The 18096-nt window shown below is 47.3% G+C and overlaps 1 protein-coding gene across 1 annotated transcript; it reads right to left on the reverse strand.

Annotated features, from left to right (window-relative positions):
- Positions 1–1106: 1106 nt before the first annotated feature.
- On the reverse strand, positions 1107–17875 carry LOC144168213 (endothelin-converting enzyme 2-like). Its single transcript, XM_077697247.1, has 3 exons — positions 17857–17875; positions 9047–9324; positions 1107–3463 (listed from the first exon to the last, which is right to left on the reverse strand). The coding sequence occupies exons 1-3, from the start codon at positions 17873–17875 to the stop codon at positions 1397–1399; spliced, it is 2364 nt and encodes a 787-aa protein (XP_077553373.1). The 3' UTR covers positions 1107–1396.
- Positions 17876–18096: the final 221 nt, after the last annotated feature.

The raw sequence follows: 18096 nt of genomic DNA on the forward strand, positions 1-18096 counted from the left end.
GGCGGACGCCGCCGCTGTAGCCCGGCCGTGAGTCGGGAGAAAGAAAACGGGGAGAGGCGTCTTTTGAAGGGTGACACACCGGCACCTAGCTATCCTGATGCGGTAGTTGGGGCTACACCACCGCGCGACACAAGAGCAGACAACGAAACAATTCCGCATGTGAGCTTAGTGATTCCCATTTATACCGATTTAAACTAAGTAGTTTAGTAAGTTTGAGAATTGCGAGAAAGCTGAGGGAAATTTTATAAAGTCTATTTATGAGAACCAGTTGCCATTTCGCCTTTTCTGTATGTGGTTTTTACGTTTTTTTCCCGCCCTGCAAACCAATCCTTAACGTATGTTTACCGTACGACCACTTCATTCCGTCGGGTGCGGGTTACCTTGGAGGTGCTCTCGATAAAGTTAATCAAGCCGTGCGAAGACACCACGCAATGGACGCGAAGCTGCACCGAAACAGGCCCAAAAACAACCATCGCTAGAGCAGACGACAAAGCTGTACCGCCGGCGCCACTGCCGCAGCCGGCGAGCAGGCACTTCCACGCGGGGTACGCTGGGTAAATTCGTGACGCCATCTCTAGTGTGATCCGTGAGTGAAACCCTCCGACCATCCCTCCCCCCTGCCGCCGCCTCCGACGCGTTGGGAAATTGTCCCGCACGCCACGAAAGAACCGTTGGCTGGTAGAGCTAGAAAGCTTTGCGTTCAAGAACGCTTCCCGCGGCCGAAATGAAACCTGGGCCTCTCGCGTTATGCGATTGTTCCATTTGGACATAGTCGAAGCGGTTTGGAAAACTCATCCGACAACCAAAGAATCCGACACGATAAAGCTTCGCGTTCAACCATCGGCGTCGCTAGGCGGAGGAGTGCAAGATTTTGTTTATTCTTTACAGCGATGCACATTTTCTAGGCCATGAAACGAGTTTTTCGCACACTGGGGTACTCAAGGCTTTCGCCTTAAAAAATATGCAGTTCAGATGGAAGCTAATATATTTATTCCATTCAGGCAGCCTGGAGTTAAATAATAGCAAATATACGACATGGATTGGATGGCGAATGAAAAATATATTGCATATTTCAAGTTTATACGTGGTATTGTTCATAACGAACACTTCTTACCGTATAACGGTAGGCAACTACCGTAGAACGGATGGCAATCATAGAATGAATAATCAACAATGATGCGAAAGAACGCCCGAAGTTTCACGCACAAGTCAGCAACGTTCCAAGCAACAAAACCCAAGCGCTACATTGCATCAGGCGCAAGAACAATGTGTTCCTTTACCACACCATCGGCGGAAGTAGCTGTTAGTCGAACCAAAGTAACTATATCCCCGTGTTCCATACCTGTTCACCCTGAACCACCAGGGGCACAGGAGGAAGAACGAAATGTGTTCACCTTTAGGGGGCAAAGAACAAGCACCGGTTGGAGGTATTCATCGTCGGATACTGAGTACAACTGAACTCGCTGGCGAACGGGGGGAAGTTCATGACGGCCTTGTTGCAGTCCCCCGTGGGCTTCGTGGCGTCCCGGCTGCACATGTGAAAGCAAAGGGTTACGAAGAACTGTTGCCGTTCCGAAAGGCCGTCTCGCAGTAGCTGGTGCCGGACGCTGCCTTTGCCCAGTTCTTGTTCAAAGGCGCCGTAGCTGATTTCCAGCGCCGGAATCTCGGGGAAATATCCGCCTTTGCTACCAGAGCACCTCTCCCTGTCCAGAACAGCGTCTCGCCAGCTGGTCTGCATCCAGAGGTCGTACACGCGGCCATGAGCGTCAACCCGCATTCCCTCAGCGTCCACTGCGCCAACAAGCTTACTCGCGTACAGAAACCCCAGGCCGCCGTAAAACATGGCCTTTGTTCCCTGAGCGTAGTAGACCGGTGGCGACAGGGCCTGCACGGAGATACGTACGCGGTTGAGGACGTAGTCGTAGTCGACTAGCGGAAGCGCCAGGTTGGACGGCATGTTGAGCGCCTCGTCGTACGTTGTTTCTGCGTACAGCTCCCGTACGGACTTGCGTACTCGCAGCCACAGTGCAGCAAAGTTGTCGTCGCTCTCTGGAAATCCGGAGTGCATTGCGGACAATGCGGCGCTCGACTGAAGGTCTTCGGATGGCCAAAGCAGCGTCTTCGACTTGTTAAACTTTTCTTCCGCGCGCGCTTTGGAAAGCAAGGCCATCCATTTCATGCCCTTGACCTTCTCCACCGCCACGCCTCGAATGGCCCGCAGCCGCTTGTCGATGTTTTGGCGCTCAGCGACGTGGAAATTTGAAACTGTATACAGCGAGATCACGAGAAAGCGGTACGCTGCTTCGACCGTTGACGCGCAGAACGCAAACCGCTCCGACTGCGCCTCGACAAGATTGCCCTTTGGCCCGACAGCCGCTTGGCCGACTCTCGGCGATGGGAGTGTGGGGTCTACAATAGGAGCGACCATCTGAACGAAGAGCCAGGCAAGACTCGCCAGAATCTCCTCGCGCGTGTACTGCAAAATTATCTTGTTTAAGGCAGCCAGAAGCGCCACGTGCGTGAAAATTATTTGATCTTGGGCTGTAAGAAACGGTTTCACCCTGAGGCTCTCGTTCAGACTGGTCATCCACTCATCAGATGGTATTGAAGGAGTGTGATGCGTCATATTTTGGAGAAAGAAGCTCGCAGTGGAAAGTCGTTCACCGGCATTACGGAGCTCTTCAAGCACAGCGATCTGAACTTTAGCCGCCTTCTCACTCTGCGCCGTCGTCGTAGGCACGTAGCCCGCCGGAGCCAGAAGCTGGTAGTGCTTTCTCCAGTACTCGTGGAAACTTCCACTCTTTAGGAGCCCGCTGTGAAGACTCAACCAGTCGCATACGCGTCCGTTCGGGCTTATGCGCACGGCGCGCTTGCTATCGCCGATGTCTCGCAGGAAACGCACCCGGAACCACAGAGGCACGCCCCAGTTGAAGGCGAGGTCAACTAGGACTGTGAGTGGCCTCGTGTTGGGCAATGCCTCCCCGGGCCACGGGATCTGGCGTTCGGCCATGAACTTCCTCAGCACCTCGGTTCTAGCCGCCACCTGCTCAGGTTTCATTTCCTTGCACAGAGCGAGCATGCTGAGGGCCTTCTTCCCGACTTCCAGGTGCTCTCCCCCTTTGCGTAGCATCGACTCAAAGTCCCCGGTCCAGGCGGTGACAACGTCCTCCAGCGAAGACCGTGAACCGCGCCGGTATCCGGCCGTCGCCCGCCAGGCGGAGCACACGAAAGCGCTGAAGTCTTCACACGGGTCGATGCTCCAGTTGAGGGCGCCGGTGATTAGTTTCTTGTGGTAACGGCAGTCGCTGCTCTCGCAGTATCTATCGTGATCGCCGCCGAATGCGACCCACAACACGATCGCAAGCGTAACGGCGGAGACGCCCGCGACCAGTGCCACCATTACCACCGACTTGAAGATCACCGACCGTTGCCTCATCGGCGTCATGTAACAGGGCGTTATGACCTGCGAGACAAAGCCGGTGAGGAAAGCAGTGCGTGACTAAGAACATCCAGAGCCGGTTGAAAAGAAAACATGAGCCCCGTGTCTTCTATAGAACACGCGTTAGGCTAAGACCGCAAATTGCCTATTTGTTTACGTTCGGGGTCGAAAGGCGTTACAGAAGGCAATGGTTAAAATCCAAGCAATAAATAATTGCACAGTGCGGATATCTCTAGTGATGTAGTGCAAGTGATGACCTTCTCGAAATGGTTGAATTCCTGAATGGTTGCTGTCTGTTGACATGAAAACCTGGAAATATTCAGTTCTACACATTCGAATACAAAATTTGAGAATATAGCCCAAATGGAGTGTAATGGGGTGGGGACGTATTATAACAAACTTAATACGTAAATAAAGGTTGGTAACAGATCTTGGGAATAATACAGGAAAAAATCTGCAGAAATATGGAGATCTGCCCATTAATGATAGAATTCTTAATCCACGTGTCCACAGTGTGAGTTCTTTACAGCCAGATTAAGCTATGAATAAAGAATGACGTTGAGTTGTTTTATTTCTTTGAAGTTTTCTTTCGTTTTTTTAATGATGTAGATATACGCCATGATTTACTTCGGCAACGATGTATTTTCCCGCATACCCAACGTACAGTGAAGGGTCCGTTTGTTTCGCAATTGTTTTTCGTATTTACAACGTATTTTTCCGTGATTTTTTACTTTAGTCTTCGTTTTTTTTTTTTTGGAGCAGATGTAGAAGATATATATTTTTGTTTTCATCATTTCATTTTCGTAAACTATTTTTTTTTCTAGTTTTATTTTTCGGTTCTTCAAAATCCTGTTCGACCAATGATATCCATTTACGCTACTGTACCGTTTATATGTTACTTCGGATAATTGTGCAAATTTGTGCAATGCAGGACGTTAGGCAGTCCGCCAATTTTCGTTATTTTTTATTCATCTTTGCAGGTTTTTTCGCGGAATTTTTTAGTTTAGTTTTGATTTTTTGAGGGTGTACAAGAGGCATATTTTTATCTCGTGAGATCATTTTTGTAAATTTATTTTCTTTTCATATTTATTTTCTTGTTTTTTTATTTGTCTTCGGCCAGTCATATCTATTTGCGCCACTATAACGACTAAAAGTGCTACTTTCGCATTTCAGCGCAAATGCAGGGCATTACAGCGTTGTGGCTTGGGGGTACTCGGCAAAGAATGCTGCTTATCAAACTTGATGCATGGTGTTTAAGAAGCTAGAAAGTGATGGTAAATCGCATTAATTGAACACCTAACCTCAGAGTATCACTTTTCATACCGTTACGGAGTTCTCTCATGTGAGTACTCAAGAAGGGCGCACAAGGGCTTTCCTGGCAACTCGAGAAAAAGGCCAAACCCGGGAGCTGGCGGGCTCCGTGTTACTCGAAAAACAGTATTCCCCTCTTTCGTCCTACACTTGGGCATTTTCTTCGTCAGATAATCTTTTTGTTGTCATGTTTGAGGCCTGCCCACTTTTTCGCGTTGCTTCAAATTTCCTTCTATCATATTTGATACAGTGGGTCTTCATTTGATGGCACAATTTTTGTACCGCTTTTGGTGACCTTTTCAATACAGCTTTCAACCGTAGACGTTTTACCTGTTTGCTATTCTTTTCTTGGAGCCTGAAGTTAGGAACAAATTCGACCGCATTGACGCTGGCTCAGATTTCAGCGACTTTTGCCTTGCCGGAAAGGAACGATGATAACTACATTCCCCTAGCCGTCGTGGTTTCGTGGTTTCGACTTATCCATTCTTCAGTCTTATCTGGATGCTATTTTAACGTTGTGTGACGTGGAAAGCTCATGGCTGATAAAATTAACCCGTACCAATTGCAAAACAACGCGCGTAACCCGATCGCTTAACGCGCCACCCTTTATTTTCTATACTACCCAACAAAAGTGCATCCCCTTGCAAATAACTCGGCGAGCATACCAAAACCAATCTATGCAATAATGTTCAGATCGCATACGTTATTCACATCGCAAACCGTATGCTTGGGTATCTGCACCGTAACTCTTACAAAGCACCTTATCTACTAAACTGCACTCATAGTAAGCGCGAATACGCACGGAACTATAGAACAGCCTGAGCGTCAATATGGGATTCCGTCCAGATAAATTTAACACTATTTAGAAACGGCCCAGAGTAACCCAGGTGGTGTTTTATTGTCTAACTATAATCAAATCAGATATAACGCAATTCTCACACTATTTTCCGGGTTGTTGTTGGTTACTTTATTACTTCATTCAAGAACTGGGTTTTCATCTGAACGCGTACAACACGACTGCGTGACGACCTTGTGGTTAGTACTTTCCCAGTAGGCATGCCTCCACGGCACTGGCCGCTTCGTTTTGAATGTGACAAGTGCTTTCCCTCATTTTTTTCTTTGTTAACTGATACTGTAGCACACGCGCTGTTGGGGGGATACATTTCAAAGCCATCGCGTGTTTCCGGCCGTTCCTGCGGAAAACCCGATGTCGGTACAAAAGAAGTGATGGTGGCGTACCCGCAAACCCAGTGTTCGCATTTTGAACCACACTAGAGCCACGACGGGGACACAAGAAGATGGAGGATACAGGCGCTGTGGTGATAAGTGCATAAGCCACCCTTTCTTATGTCTGCCAAATAACAAAGTCAGATTGCTACATTCAGAGCCGTGAGTGTCACGGGGGCAATTAGATTGTAGTTGTTTAGTAATGTACAGAGTCTTTGAGCGTGGCCTATGTGTGTGTATGCATGCGTAGCTTTTTTTCTAAATCTTCTTTAGTCGATAGTAAAGAACTACAGCAATTCAGAGAATTGCATATTAATACACAGCATTCTTACACAGCTTCTATGTATTGTGATTTCTTTGCAGCCAGATTTGGCTAACAGCAGTCAAATGCATCAGGTTATTTTGTAGTTTGTTAGTTTTTTTTTTCATTTCTTCACTCCAGTAATGTAAAGTTGCACCATTATGCTTTTAATTCGTGGGTGAAAGGCGTAATGCAGGATTTGCCAGTTTTCTCTATTATTTCGTTAATATTTCCAGTGTTCTTTTACGGGTTTTTTTGTGGAGCCTTCCTGTTTTTGAGATGTGTAAGATGGTCAGTTCATTTCTGTGGAGTTTTTTTACTATTTTTTTTGTTTTCGTAATTCTGTTTGGCGAATTATTTCCATTTGCGCAATTGTGACAATTAGCTGTATTACTTCCACCAATCATGCATTTTTTTAGAAATAAAGGCGTTACACGGCTTGCCATTTCCTCTAGTTATTCGTATTTCCATCTTTCTTTTCCAGGCGTTTTAGTGCGCAAGCACTTTGGCGGCCGCTACTGGGGTTTTGGCGGCGGCGATGGCGACGGCGTCGTAACCGAGCCAGCGACGGCAGGAAGAAAGCGGTTGAGTGAAATGTGGTGAGAGTGTGGGGGGGAGCGCAATATGCAGAGCCAGCACGAGACTCTCGTGGGAGCCTCTGGCAAAACTGTCAGGGGGAGGGCGGCACGTGCTACTGTGGCGCTATCTCTCACATGGCCTCCCCCTCACACTTTCGGCAGATGCTGTTACTCCGTTTGTGGCCCACCCAAACCAGGTTACATTTGCGCGGGAGGTTCAAACACGATTTGAAATGACTTGGTCGCCGGCAGCTGCGACGCGCTTCGAGATAACAGCAGAGTAGCGGGAGCCGCCGTACGTTTGCTGATCACGCGGCCACTTCCTGAGACGCAGCAGGTATGCACCGCGACCGAGAAAACCGCAGTTCGCGCTGCGCAAAAATATCGCATTAGAAGCATAGTAATCGTCAGTGCATTCTGAAATTCAGTCTTCATTTTTTGGAAGAGATTCCCAAGATGTATATTTTTTATTTCTTCAGTAATATTTGTACAAGTAAATTTTCTACTCTTTTTCGGTTTTTCAAATTCCGTTCGACCAGGTATCTGTATTTACGTTAGTATGACAATTAAGTGTGTAATTTCCGCCAATTGTGCAAGTTTCTGGAAATTCTGGGCGCTACACGGTTTGCCCATTTTCGATATATTTTATTCGTATTTTCAACGTTCTTTCCTTGAAGTATTTAATTTTGTTTTCGTTTTTAGAAAGAGGAGGAGGTGTAAAAGTGCATACTTTTGGTTTTGTCCGATCTTATTGTAATTTTTTTATTTTTCTATTGTTTGTATTTTTTGGTTTTTCAAAGCTCACTTCTACAATTATCTCCGTTTACCCTATTTTAGCGAGTTAATGTGTTACTTCCGCCAATCGTGAATTTTTACGCAAATGCAAGGCGTTACACAGTCCGGGCTGTGGAATTGCTCGGCAGAGAATGCTACGCCTTAAAATCAGGGATGCCAGTTTCCCGCCGAGCAACCTGCCAAATTTTTCAGCCACATAGCCCAAAAGTAGCCAAATGTCGAGCCGCAGAAATAGTCCATATAGCCAAGTCAAAAAAGTTCAAACGATTCATTTCAAACGCTTACTAAGACATCTGCTATTTTTCAGGTGCAAGATTTGAGATGTTCACAGAATGAGTGCAAGACAAAAGATCATTCGTTTGGAGCACAAGCTGCTGCACTTGCGTACGTAGCGGTGGTGTTGAACCGCTCCAAAAAGATATCGGATGGTGTGAAGCCCTTACTTATCTGCTCCTCTTAGGCTTTTCAAAATTTCACATCATTCCACGGTGCGAGGACCAAGAACGCCTCATCACTCGCGCCCAAGCAGCTGCGCTAGCTCGCGGCTATCTGGACTGAGAAAGCCACCCACTTTTATGCTCATTAAATGTTTCCCAATCCAATCCAATCTTAGGAATTTTAACACGAAAGCGTTGTATTCCCGGATGCACAAGATTTCACTGACGTTACATCCGTCACAGAAATGACGCCACTACAACGAAGCAAGCGGCCTGTAAAGGGTGCACCCCTGCACGCAGGGTCTTCTTGCAGGGGAGAAACCTTTAGTACTACAGAGTACGTTATGCTTAGGGTTGTTCGTTTTCGGAATTTATATTTTAACACGAAAGTATTTTATGCGAGATACACCAAGATATCACTGACGTCATATCCGTCACGGAAATGACGCCAGTACACTTTTGCCAAAGCTACCCGCCAGAAGGACGTCGCTCGCGAAGCACACCCACAAGACAGCCAACGTGCAAATCATGCTCTGCTGCAGATTTCGCTGCACATTTCAATTTAGTGTTTTACCGATTCCTATGACAGAGGAATCAACTACAGTTTGTTTTCTATTACGTTTAGGCTAAAAAATAAATTGCTATGATTAGAGTGTAAAATTGCAATTGATTCGTTTATTACTTTTGTGTGTCAGCCTATGGGTGGCATTTTGTCGATATGTTTAGGGTGTATCAAGCAAAAATGCAGAACAGCCCAAAATAGCCAAATAGCCAACCAATTATTTTCCCCGCCATATATAAAATCAAGTAGCCCAACTTGGCTATTTATAGACCAACCTGGCAATTCTCTTTAAAATCGGCGCCTGTATCGTCCGTCTTCCCAGCGCTGTACCAACAAGCTCGGTTTTCCTTCTAGAAGGGTTCGCTCTGACGCATGCGCAGAAAGAGGCGGGCGTACCTTGAGCGAGAAGAAGCCGAATCGCGCCTTCTTCCGACCCAGGAATTGCCGCAGAGTGGTTGACATCATTGACGACCGGGAGATGGCGGTTCTCGTGAAGCGGCTCTCGACGGCGTCTCCCGGCTGGCACTTCCGGTCTGCCGTGCTGTCCGGCGTGCCCACGTACGAGGGCACCGGAACCACGAACGCCTCCGGCTTCCCCTTGTGTCCGCCCGGTAGTGATCGCCGGCTGTCCGTGGCAGACTTCAGGATGCCGTGCAGAGAGTGGCTTGCCTCGGCTGCGACGATTATGCCACGTTAGATAGCGCTCTCGAAAATTCCAAATTAGACCTCGTTGTCGTACATAGACTGATCATTAAGGAGTCCCCACAGCATCAGAAAAAAAAATTAAGCGATTCACGAAAACACCCTTAATAACTAGCTGAAGCAGCAGACCCAGCTGAAGTACCTTCACGGCTTTTCGCAGCGACAACGATTGATGGGCCGACACGCGCTGCTATTGGCTCCCGCCGAGTGTTTCCGGTTCCGCCCTGCGTTTCCTTTTCCGGTCCGCCATGAACGATCTAGGTGGGCTCCGGTGCCAGTCGTACAGCCCGGTAATGTCGCGGAACATTTTAGGCGGGTGTTTTATTTCTAGTACGGTCTCTTCTCACCACAGTGCATGACACTTACGGGATGACTGGCCGTTGTGCATTTGAGTTGCTGACACAGTAGGTTAAAGGAACGGCTTTGTTTGCTGCACCGCTCGGCAAGCTCAATGCCGAACGCACGGAAGCTTGAATGCGTAAGATAGGATTAACATCCCCGAATCCTACCAAATGGAGCAAACTAAGCGGGCTAAGTTCATGTTTTACTGCAGCAGCCAATTACTGCTCCATGGCCACAATGCAGGTCGCGCATGTGTGTGCATGTGAGAGCCGTGTTGATCGCGACCGCTGTGTTTTTGTTTGCGAAACTTGGAGTTTCGAAGGGGTGTCATGCAAGCTTGCGTCAGTACGGATGATCATTTGCACCAAGTGTTTACAGATGAACTTCGCCCAACTTTCCTGCTGAGGAACCTTCAATGAGAAACAGGGAAATGTTTTGTCCAATGCAGGGATCGCGCAGTAACTTGCCGGTATAACATGACTTTCAAGCGGGCCAGTTGGTACATATCTGTGCGATATGTCTGTGAGCTCCTTTGTCGTCTTTTCTTTTCCGCTGTTAATCGCTCAGGAAATTCAACTGGGAGGCAATAACCAAACTACGCCTTGGAGTTGAACTCCCGATAGTTGGCCGAAATTTCGTTTCACTTTACGTCAATAAAACCTTTCGAAATCATCACGCGATGGTCTTCCATATTTCTTCTACTGTGTGGGCAACAGTTTTCATTTGTTGAACGATGTGCATGACTTGTGCTAAACAACATATTCTAATGCATCTCTCCGCGCACGAAGACTGACAGCTACGGTACCATAACCTGCGTTCCGCGCCCCATATTCGGTTCTCAAGCTATGTTATTCCAATTTTGGCTCATAACTACATACATAAAGAGGCCGTAACGGGCAACATTTTTTTTTACAGGCAGACTCGAAAATAAAAGTGCCAGCGAAAGTGCGCATATAGGGATGAAACTAAATTCGTCGATCTCGCTTGAGCCACAGTTGACAAAAATGCCTTAACAAGCTTTCATCGAAAGATGTGGGACTTAAACACAATCACGGGCGTGAAAACTGTTGCAAATTGAACGTAATACCGGCAAGCTTCAATCTCAGTCGCCAGAAAAGAGCTGTTGCCCCGACATAATACGATTAAGTTCAGAGTGCGAGCGATAACAATGGTCAGTCACTGCGTATATATTTCGCGCTTAATTTCTTCCTTGATGTTGCGACCCAAATTAATCGTGTTACCACTGTAATTTTCAGCACAGCGCCGGTGAAGAAACTTTATGCTATTGCGAAGACACAGCACGCGATGCTGCCGACGTGCGGGGCGTGCGTGCAGCTGCGGCGAGATGGGAAGGTCATGGCCGGCAGCGCTATACCCGGATACAACTTAAGAACGGCAACCATTATGATTATGATGACGATTGATAGTTGTATCCTCTTTGTAGTGGGGTGATGAAATGTGTCATCTTACCAAAAAAAACTAAGAAAACTAATATACCTATATTTCACGATCTCGTTCAATAATAGCACTGCTCTTGGGGCAGGCACAAAAAACTTCTTAGACATAAAATAATTTTTTTCTGTTACAGGCGGTAGCTGTCCTAGGCAATATTCCTCTCTCAGCTTTTCGTCCATCGGCATTCGAATCTTGTTTTCGTCGGCTCGACAGCCTTGTAGTTTACTTCCTTTGTGCTACCCTTAAATCCTAGGTCGTCTGCGCACGGTATTTCTTGGTATTTTTTAAGTGCAGAGCACTTTATGGGCTCGCCTTTTCGTCGCAACTGGCTAACGGTCGATATGTCAAGCGACTACCAGAAATAGGCGGCGCAGCGAGATAACGGACCCAAGAAGAGCCTGGTGTATACCGTCGTCAGGGACCCGTCACGCTGAGGCTTCGAAAACCACTCGGTTTAAATAGTCTAAACCGTTCGAACCTCGTGAACCGCTGGCGCCTGTCATACATCTCCTCGTTCTTTAGCGCAAAGAAAATTGCGGGTACATTTCAGGCAGGCAAAATCTGTGCATATAACCTGCAGCCTCCGCGTTCATTTAGTTAGAAACGCTCGTTGGGTTGGTTTTGTTACGAATCAGCCCGCCGCTGTGCTTCGTTCCATACTCCTCGGCTGTGCGGTGAAGCCTTCACTGCGTGCGCGTTTTGAGCAGGCCTCCCTGTCGGCGACTCACACTTGCAGCCGACAATTCACACAAGCTGCGACACGTCTGGATCGCAGGCGCCTCGCTATCGGCGCGATTCAAACCGGCGTTGGCAGACGAGGCAGGCTTCAACCCGTCTGAAGGACGCAGAAGCTGTTGCGGAGACCTCCTCTCTCCCCTCTCTCGGACTCAGCGTGCGCCGCTACTACCGACCACTTACGAACTCTGGAAAGACTGTTGTGTGTGTCTGTGCCGTTCGTGTCGTGTGCGGAATCTAGAGGGAACGCGTGTTTTGACCGTTGGCGATTTGGGTATAAATAAGACACCCCAAGCGCTGTAGTTCATTCCTGTCGGGGCAGCGAATCAATAATGTCACTCTGAGTCCTGCACTGTAACCTGGCCCGTCGGGGCATTGTTCTTTGGCTTCGGCTCATCTCTCGCTATGAAGTAAACAAGTTACGTTTGCCAACGACTTCTGGACTTCTTCACGGCTGCAACATTGGCAGGCCGCGCGCTTCACCACGCTATCACACGCATGTCGGAGGCGACGGAGCTTGGCGCGGGTCGGCCTTCCCGGACGCAACAGTTTTTGCGATAGTAAGCGAGAAAAGTGGCCGCGCAATACAAGCAAAAAATGGCGCGTTCGAAATGCGGCATAAAGGCTCCAGCCGCGCAAGAAAAAAATTCTGCAGAAATTCAGAGACTTATCCACTAATACGTAGCATTCTTATGCCGCTTGTCTTGAGTGCGAGTTTTTTTACTCATTGGTTTTTCTCAATCCTGTCCGACCAAGTATCTCCATTTACGCTAGTATAACGACTACAGGTGGAACTTTCTCGAATCTGCATTACTGCGAAAATGCAGGTCGTTACATTGTTCGCCATTTTGCGGAATGATTTTATATTTTCTTAATATTTATTTTTTCAAATTTCGTTCGACCAATAATCTCCATTTACGCTATTATACCGATTACAGGGGGAACTTTCGCGAAATCTGCATTATTGTGGAAATGCCTTGCGTTTATACGTTTCGTTGTTTTCCGTAATTTTCAATAGTATTCTTATTTTTAGTTTCTTAAAATTTTGTCCGACCATTTATGTCTATTTTATAATGATTACATTTCGAACTTTTTCAAAATCCGCATTATTGGGGAAATGAAGGGCTTTACACGTTTCGCCAGTTGTCGTAATTATTTTATATTTTTTCTTATTTCTTAGTTTTTCAAAATTTCGTTCGACCAATTCTCGTCATTTACGCTATTTAACCACTACAGGTGAAACTTTTGCAAAATCTGCATTATTGTGGAACTTGCATGCGTTATACGTTTCGACATTTTCCGTAATTTTTTAATATTGTTCTTATTTTTCAGTTTTTCAAAATTTCGTTCGACCAATTATCTCCATTTACGTTATTATAAAGGTTACATTTGGAACTTTCCCGAAATATTCACGATTATGGAAATGCAGGGTGTTGCACGGTTCGCCAGTTTTCGTACTTGGTGTACATTTTTCTTATTTTTTAGTTTTTCAAAAGTTCGTTCCACCAATAACCTCCATTTGCGCTATTATAACGATTACATTTGCAACTTTCCCGAAATCAGCATTATTGTGGAAATGCAGGGCGTTACACGGTTCCCCAGTTTTCGTAATTATTTTTTATTTTTCTTACTTTTTTAGATTTTCCAAATATCGTTTGACCAATTATCCCCATTTACGCTATTATAACCATTACAGGTGGACCTTTCGCGGTATATCTGCATTATTGTGGAAATGTCATGCGTTATACGTTTTTAAGTTTTCCGGAATTATTTTAATTTGCATATTTCTTACTTTTTCAAAATTTCGTTCGACCAATTACCTCCATTTATGCTGGTATACCGATTACATTTGGAACTTTCCAGAAATCTGCATTATTGTGGAAATGCAGGGCGTTACACGGTTCTCCAGTTTTCGTAATTATTTTTTTTATTTTTCGTACTTTTTTTAGATTTTCAAAATTTTGATTGATTGATTGATTTGTGGGGCTTTAACGCGCCGACGCAACGCAGGCGATGAGGCGCGCCGTAGTGAAGGGCTCCGGATTAATTTTGACCACCTGGGGATCTTCAACGTGCACCGAAATCTCGCACACACAGGCGTTTTTGCTTTTCGCCTCCATTAGAAAAGCGGCCGCCGCGGCCGGGGAACAAAATTTTCAAAATTTTGTTCGACGAATTATCTCCATTTACGCTATTATAAAGATCACAGGTGGAACTTTTGCAACCTCGGCATTGTGGAAATGCAGGGCGTCATACATTTCGCCATTTTCCGTAATTTTTTCTTTGTATTTTTTCTATTCTTTATTTTTCCAAACTTCGTCCAACCAGTTATTTCTATTTACACCATTATAGCGATTTCAGGTGGAACTTCCGCGATATCTGCTTTTTGCGGAAATGCAGGGCGTTACACGGTCCTGGCAGTGGGTGTACTCGGCAAAGAATGTTGGGCGTTGAAAACAGCGCTTTGAAAATGACGTAGAGAGGATCCAGCCGTGCAAGACAAAAATTACACGTTTGAAATGACGCAAAACAGCTCCAGCATACGAAAGTAAAGCAGGCACAAAAAATTTAGTGCCCTTCCACTCTGTGAAGAAGGATTACCAGCAAAGCTGCGGTGCCGAGCCTCAACTTGAGCTTTGACTGGGTCATAGTCCAAGGGGTGCACGAAGCGAAACACGTTTGTTCGTAATTTGCGATTGAGCATAGTACCTGGTTAATTACCTGAGTGAACGTTTGACGAACTAGTTTTGTTTCAATGGACAAACATAGACTGTCCGTTTCCCTCCCGTAGAATCGCATATGTATTGACAGCGGACGAGCATTCCACAATATTTACTACTTCACTGTGAACCACGTAATTTTTAAAACTATATAAAACCCGGCGTTGTGTTAGAGTCGTCTAAGCGGCTAATTGTCACATAAGTTGTTCCGGCATAGTTTCAATAAAACAGGCGTTAGAGCCACTTTCTGTAATGGTATTCCCTTGGAAGATTGACGTGATTCACTGTGCAACACTTGATGTGGGAAAGCCATCTTACAAAGACCAAACCTAAAGAGACCTTCTTAAAGTCTGCTTCACATCCTTACACAAATGAATTGTTGGGAAGACATTTTACTGTGCAGCCCTTTGGCGCCCGTCTCCGGGCTCAGCCGCGTCGATGTCGTCGTGACCGAGCGAACGATGGGAAGACTGACGAGTGAAAGAAAGCAAAGGAGGAGAATGTCGCGAAACTGGGAGGGGAGGGCAGTTCGCTGTGGCGGAGCGAGCCAGCGCTCTCCGAAAGTGTGCGGTGGGGGAAGGGAAGGGGCAGTATGCTGTGCCCGCACGAGGAGCTCTACGCTTGGCGAAAACGTGAGGGCGGCGTTCGCGTGACAATGATGCGCGTTCGTTTTAATGCTACGTTCAGACTACCGATGAAACAGACTTATCGGGCGCTATGAACGGCGTTTCTCGTAGTTCGGTTGGCTGAGACGTCAAATGACGCCATTATTTAAATATATTACGACAGTTGCGACAACAGTCTGAACCCGGCCTAAGACGCAGTTGCGGTCCCTTCCTGAGACGCACTTCGCGCCGCCGCCGCAGAGGCTCACCGTCGAGAGAACCCACGAGTGAGTGCTGCCCCAGCGCACTGCAGCCATCAGTCCTGAGTGAGTGCTGAACTCCGAGTCACGCAACTGGTCGTGCGCATCTGCAGCGGCTGTTGTGGAACGTGCACATGCGCTCTCAGCCAGTTCTTACTGAGAAATAAGCGACGCAACTGCAGGAACTGCGTCGTCTGCCGCTGCTGCTAAACGAGCTGCCCGAACAGCTACGCCCAAATATCGCATTAGGGAGTATCGTAATCGCCAGCCAATTTCTTAAAGGGCAAATATAAGCCGTCTTGTATTAAAATATGGAGGCCCTAAGAAAGTTTTATTTTATATGATCTTTCCCATGCGCCGGGGGTGTGGCGCGCAGTGTTAAGATAACGGAGATTTGAGCGGGCTCCGCAACGTGGCGCTACGCTCGCTAGCGATTCTTGTCTACATCGCTCTGTTACGGCATACAGTTTCATACTTAATATACACTAGAGGGAAATCTGGCGCCGCTGTCTGGGAGTCGGCGCTTCAGCGAGCGTTCCGTCATGTACCGGGCAAGCACGTTCCACTTGTCCTTGGCATGGCTCATGAACAGGCTGAAAAGTTGGCTCTGGCTGCAAAGAACCGACACTATTACTGTAGAAGGTTCATCAACATTGCTTTGTTATTATAAAATTGAACCTCGAAAAGATTAATTTGTCAGCGATTATGTAGAAGCCTTATGTACGATGAGAATTACGCCCATCTTCCCGCGAGGGAACCCTGGTGTGATGCGACGCATCGGGGGGTTCAATTGGTGTTTCCGTTGGGTTGATTCTCTAAATCGGGTGAAACGTGTTCTGACGCGAAGTCGAACAAGAGCGAGCGCTGACTGAACCGCCGCAGCGCGCTACCCGCTTTATATTCACAGCGCCTGAAGGAGAGGAGACAGCGGAGGAGAGTCGCGCATGCGCGCACTTGCGCGACGGAAGCGGAGCGAAGCGAGAGAAGCGCGCGCACGCAGCTGTTGTTTATGATAATGAGACGGAATGAGAGTGTTGCGCACAGCTGTCGGAGAGAAGAGCGGAGGAGAGTCGCGCATGCGCAGGTGGCGTGCGAACGCCCCCGACGCCGACGCCGACGCAGGAGGGACATGCCTCAGAGCAAGAGATGCGTCGCATCTAAAACAGAAGCCGTACGGCTAGCTTAGCGAAGTAGGCGTGGAATTGTCTTTCCTCCATAGCGAGGAACGTCGCTAGTAGCAATGGCGCCACCCACGGCGTCCCGCGACTGCACCGAAGGATTTCCGTCTAGCATATATTAGCATAAAACTCCATGGTTACCGGAGGCGATCTGCTAGATCCTAGCCATAAGCTGCTTTGCTGTAAAAAAAAAAACAGAACTCCCCCTGACGCAGTTTTAGGCAGGGGGCGCGCGAGCACTGCGAAGGCGGGAATTTGGAATTGCATATTCATCAAGAGAGCAGTGAGAGAGGGCGGCGAAGCGCGTGATAGGTGGTAAACTCGGTTACAACTTAAGAACGGCACCGAAGTTGCTGCTGTGCCTCATCACCGCAGCCAGCCGGATGTCACTCCGCGCAGCACAAGTAGCGCGTTACTGGGAATATTTTGAACATGGCACGAGCCGTTTTTGTATCTTGTTGGACCTAATATGCTTATAAACTACTGCAGCGACGGCAAAGAAACTACGTGAGAAAAGGCAGACGATATCACGCATTCGTGGCAGTCTCCTTTCAAAACGCGCGCGCCAGCTGACATCCGGGTCCGCCGCTTAGGCGGAGTGATACCGTACATGAGCTGGTGCCGTTCATAACTTGTTCCCGAGTATAGCAGTGAGCGGATAACGGCGCCACCACCCATTTTGACAAATCACTGTTCCGAACTTCCGAAAGCTATCACATTGAGTGTAACGGCTTTAATTTTTTTAGAGCTCCTCGCTTGGCGGAAGCCCACGCGTAAGACTTGATGCGTAAGCTCCTTACGAGGCGCACGCTCACGTGCCCTCGGCTGGGCTGAGTTTTGAGGTAGCGCTCCACGGGGGAACTAAAGGCTTTTTTCGGGATTTTTCGAAATTGTGCTCCTAACCGAGAAAAAGGGGAGCACAGTTTCGAAAAGTCCCACCTTAGTGAGCCCCTACGCCATGGCACAACTGTACTCCCGAAATTACAAGTCTCTAGGTCTAGCAGTTTTGGCTAGGCGTTGATGAGTCAGGGAGTGAGTCAGTCAGTCGGGTACTTCTCTTTATAGGTATATGTTATTTTTGTTTTTAGCTGTGTCAGTTATTCTATATTTCCAGAAACGTCCCTTTATATGAAAGATAGCAAAGGTCATGAATGTTACCAGAGTTGTCACTCTCGTAGTGTGAATATTTCACACAACGAAAGTCGGTACCGTTCAGCTGTTGCTCCATGCTGGATGCTCTGTTTCACTTCGCACATTCTCGACAAAGCAGGTAGCAGCGCCACTGTGCCCACTCGGCGACGCGTGGAAACTTTCCGCTTTACTACGCGACACTCGCATTCTATATAACCGTAGTGACAAAGCAGTATCCGTGACACGAGCTCCTCAAATGTATCTCTCTTGTGATAACGTGTCGGGATCACACTTACTCGGTTGTGGCGCCGTGGTAGC

The sequence above is a fragment of the Haemaphysalis longicornis genome, unplaced genomic scaffold (assembly GCF_048455015.1).
Source record: "Haemaphysalis longicornis isolate Haplotype H1 unplaced genomic scaffold, Haemaphysalis longicornis Haplotype H1 scaffold_2, whole genome shotgun sequence".
Classification (NCBI taxonomy): Eukaryota; Metazoa; Arthropoda; class Arachnida; order Ixodida; family Ixodidae; genus Haemaphysalis; species Haemaphysalis longicornis.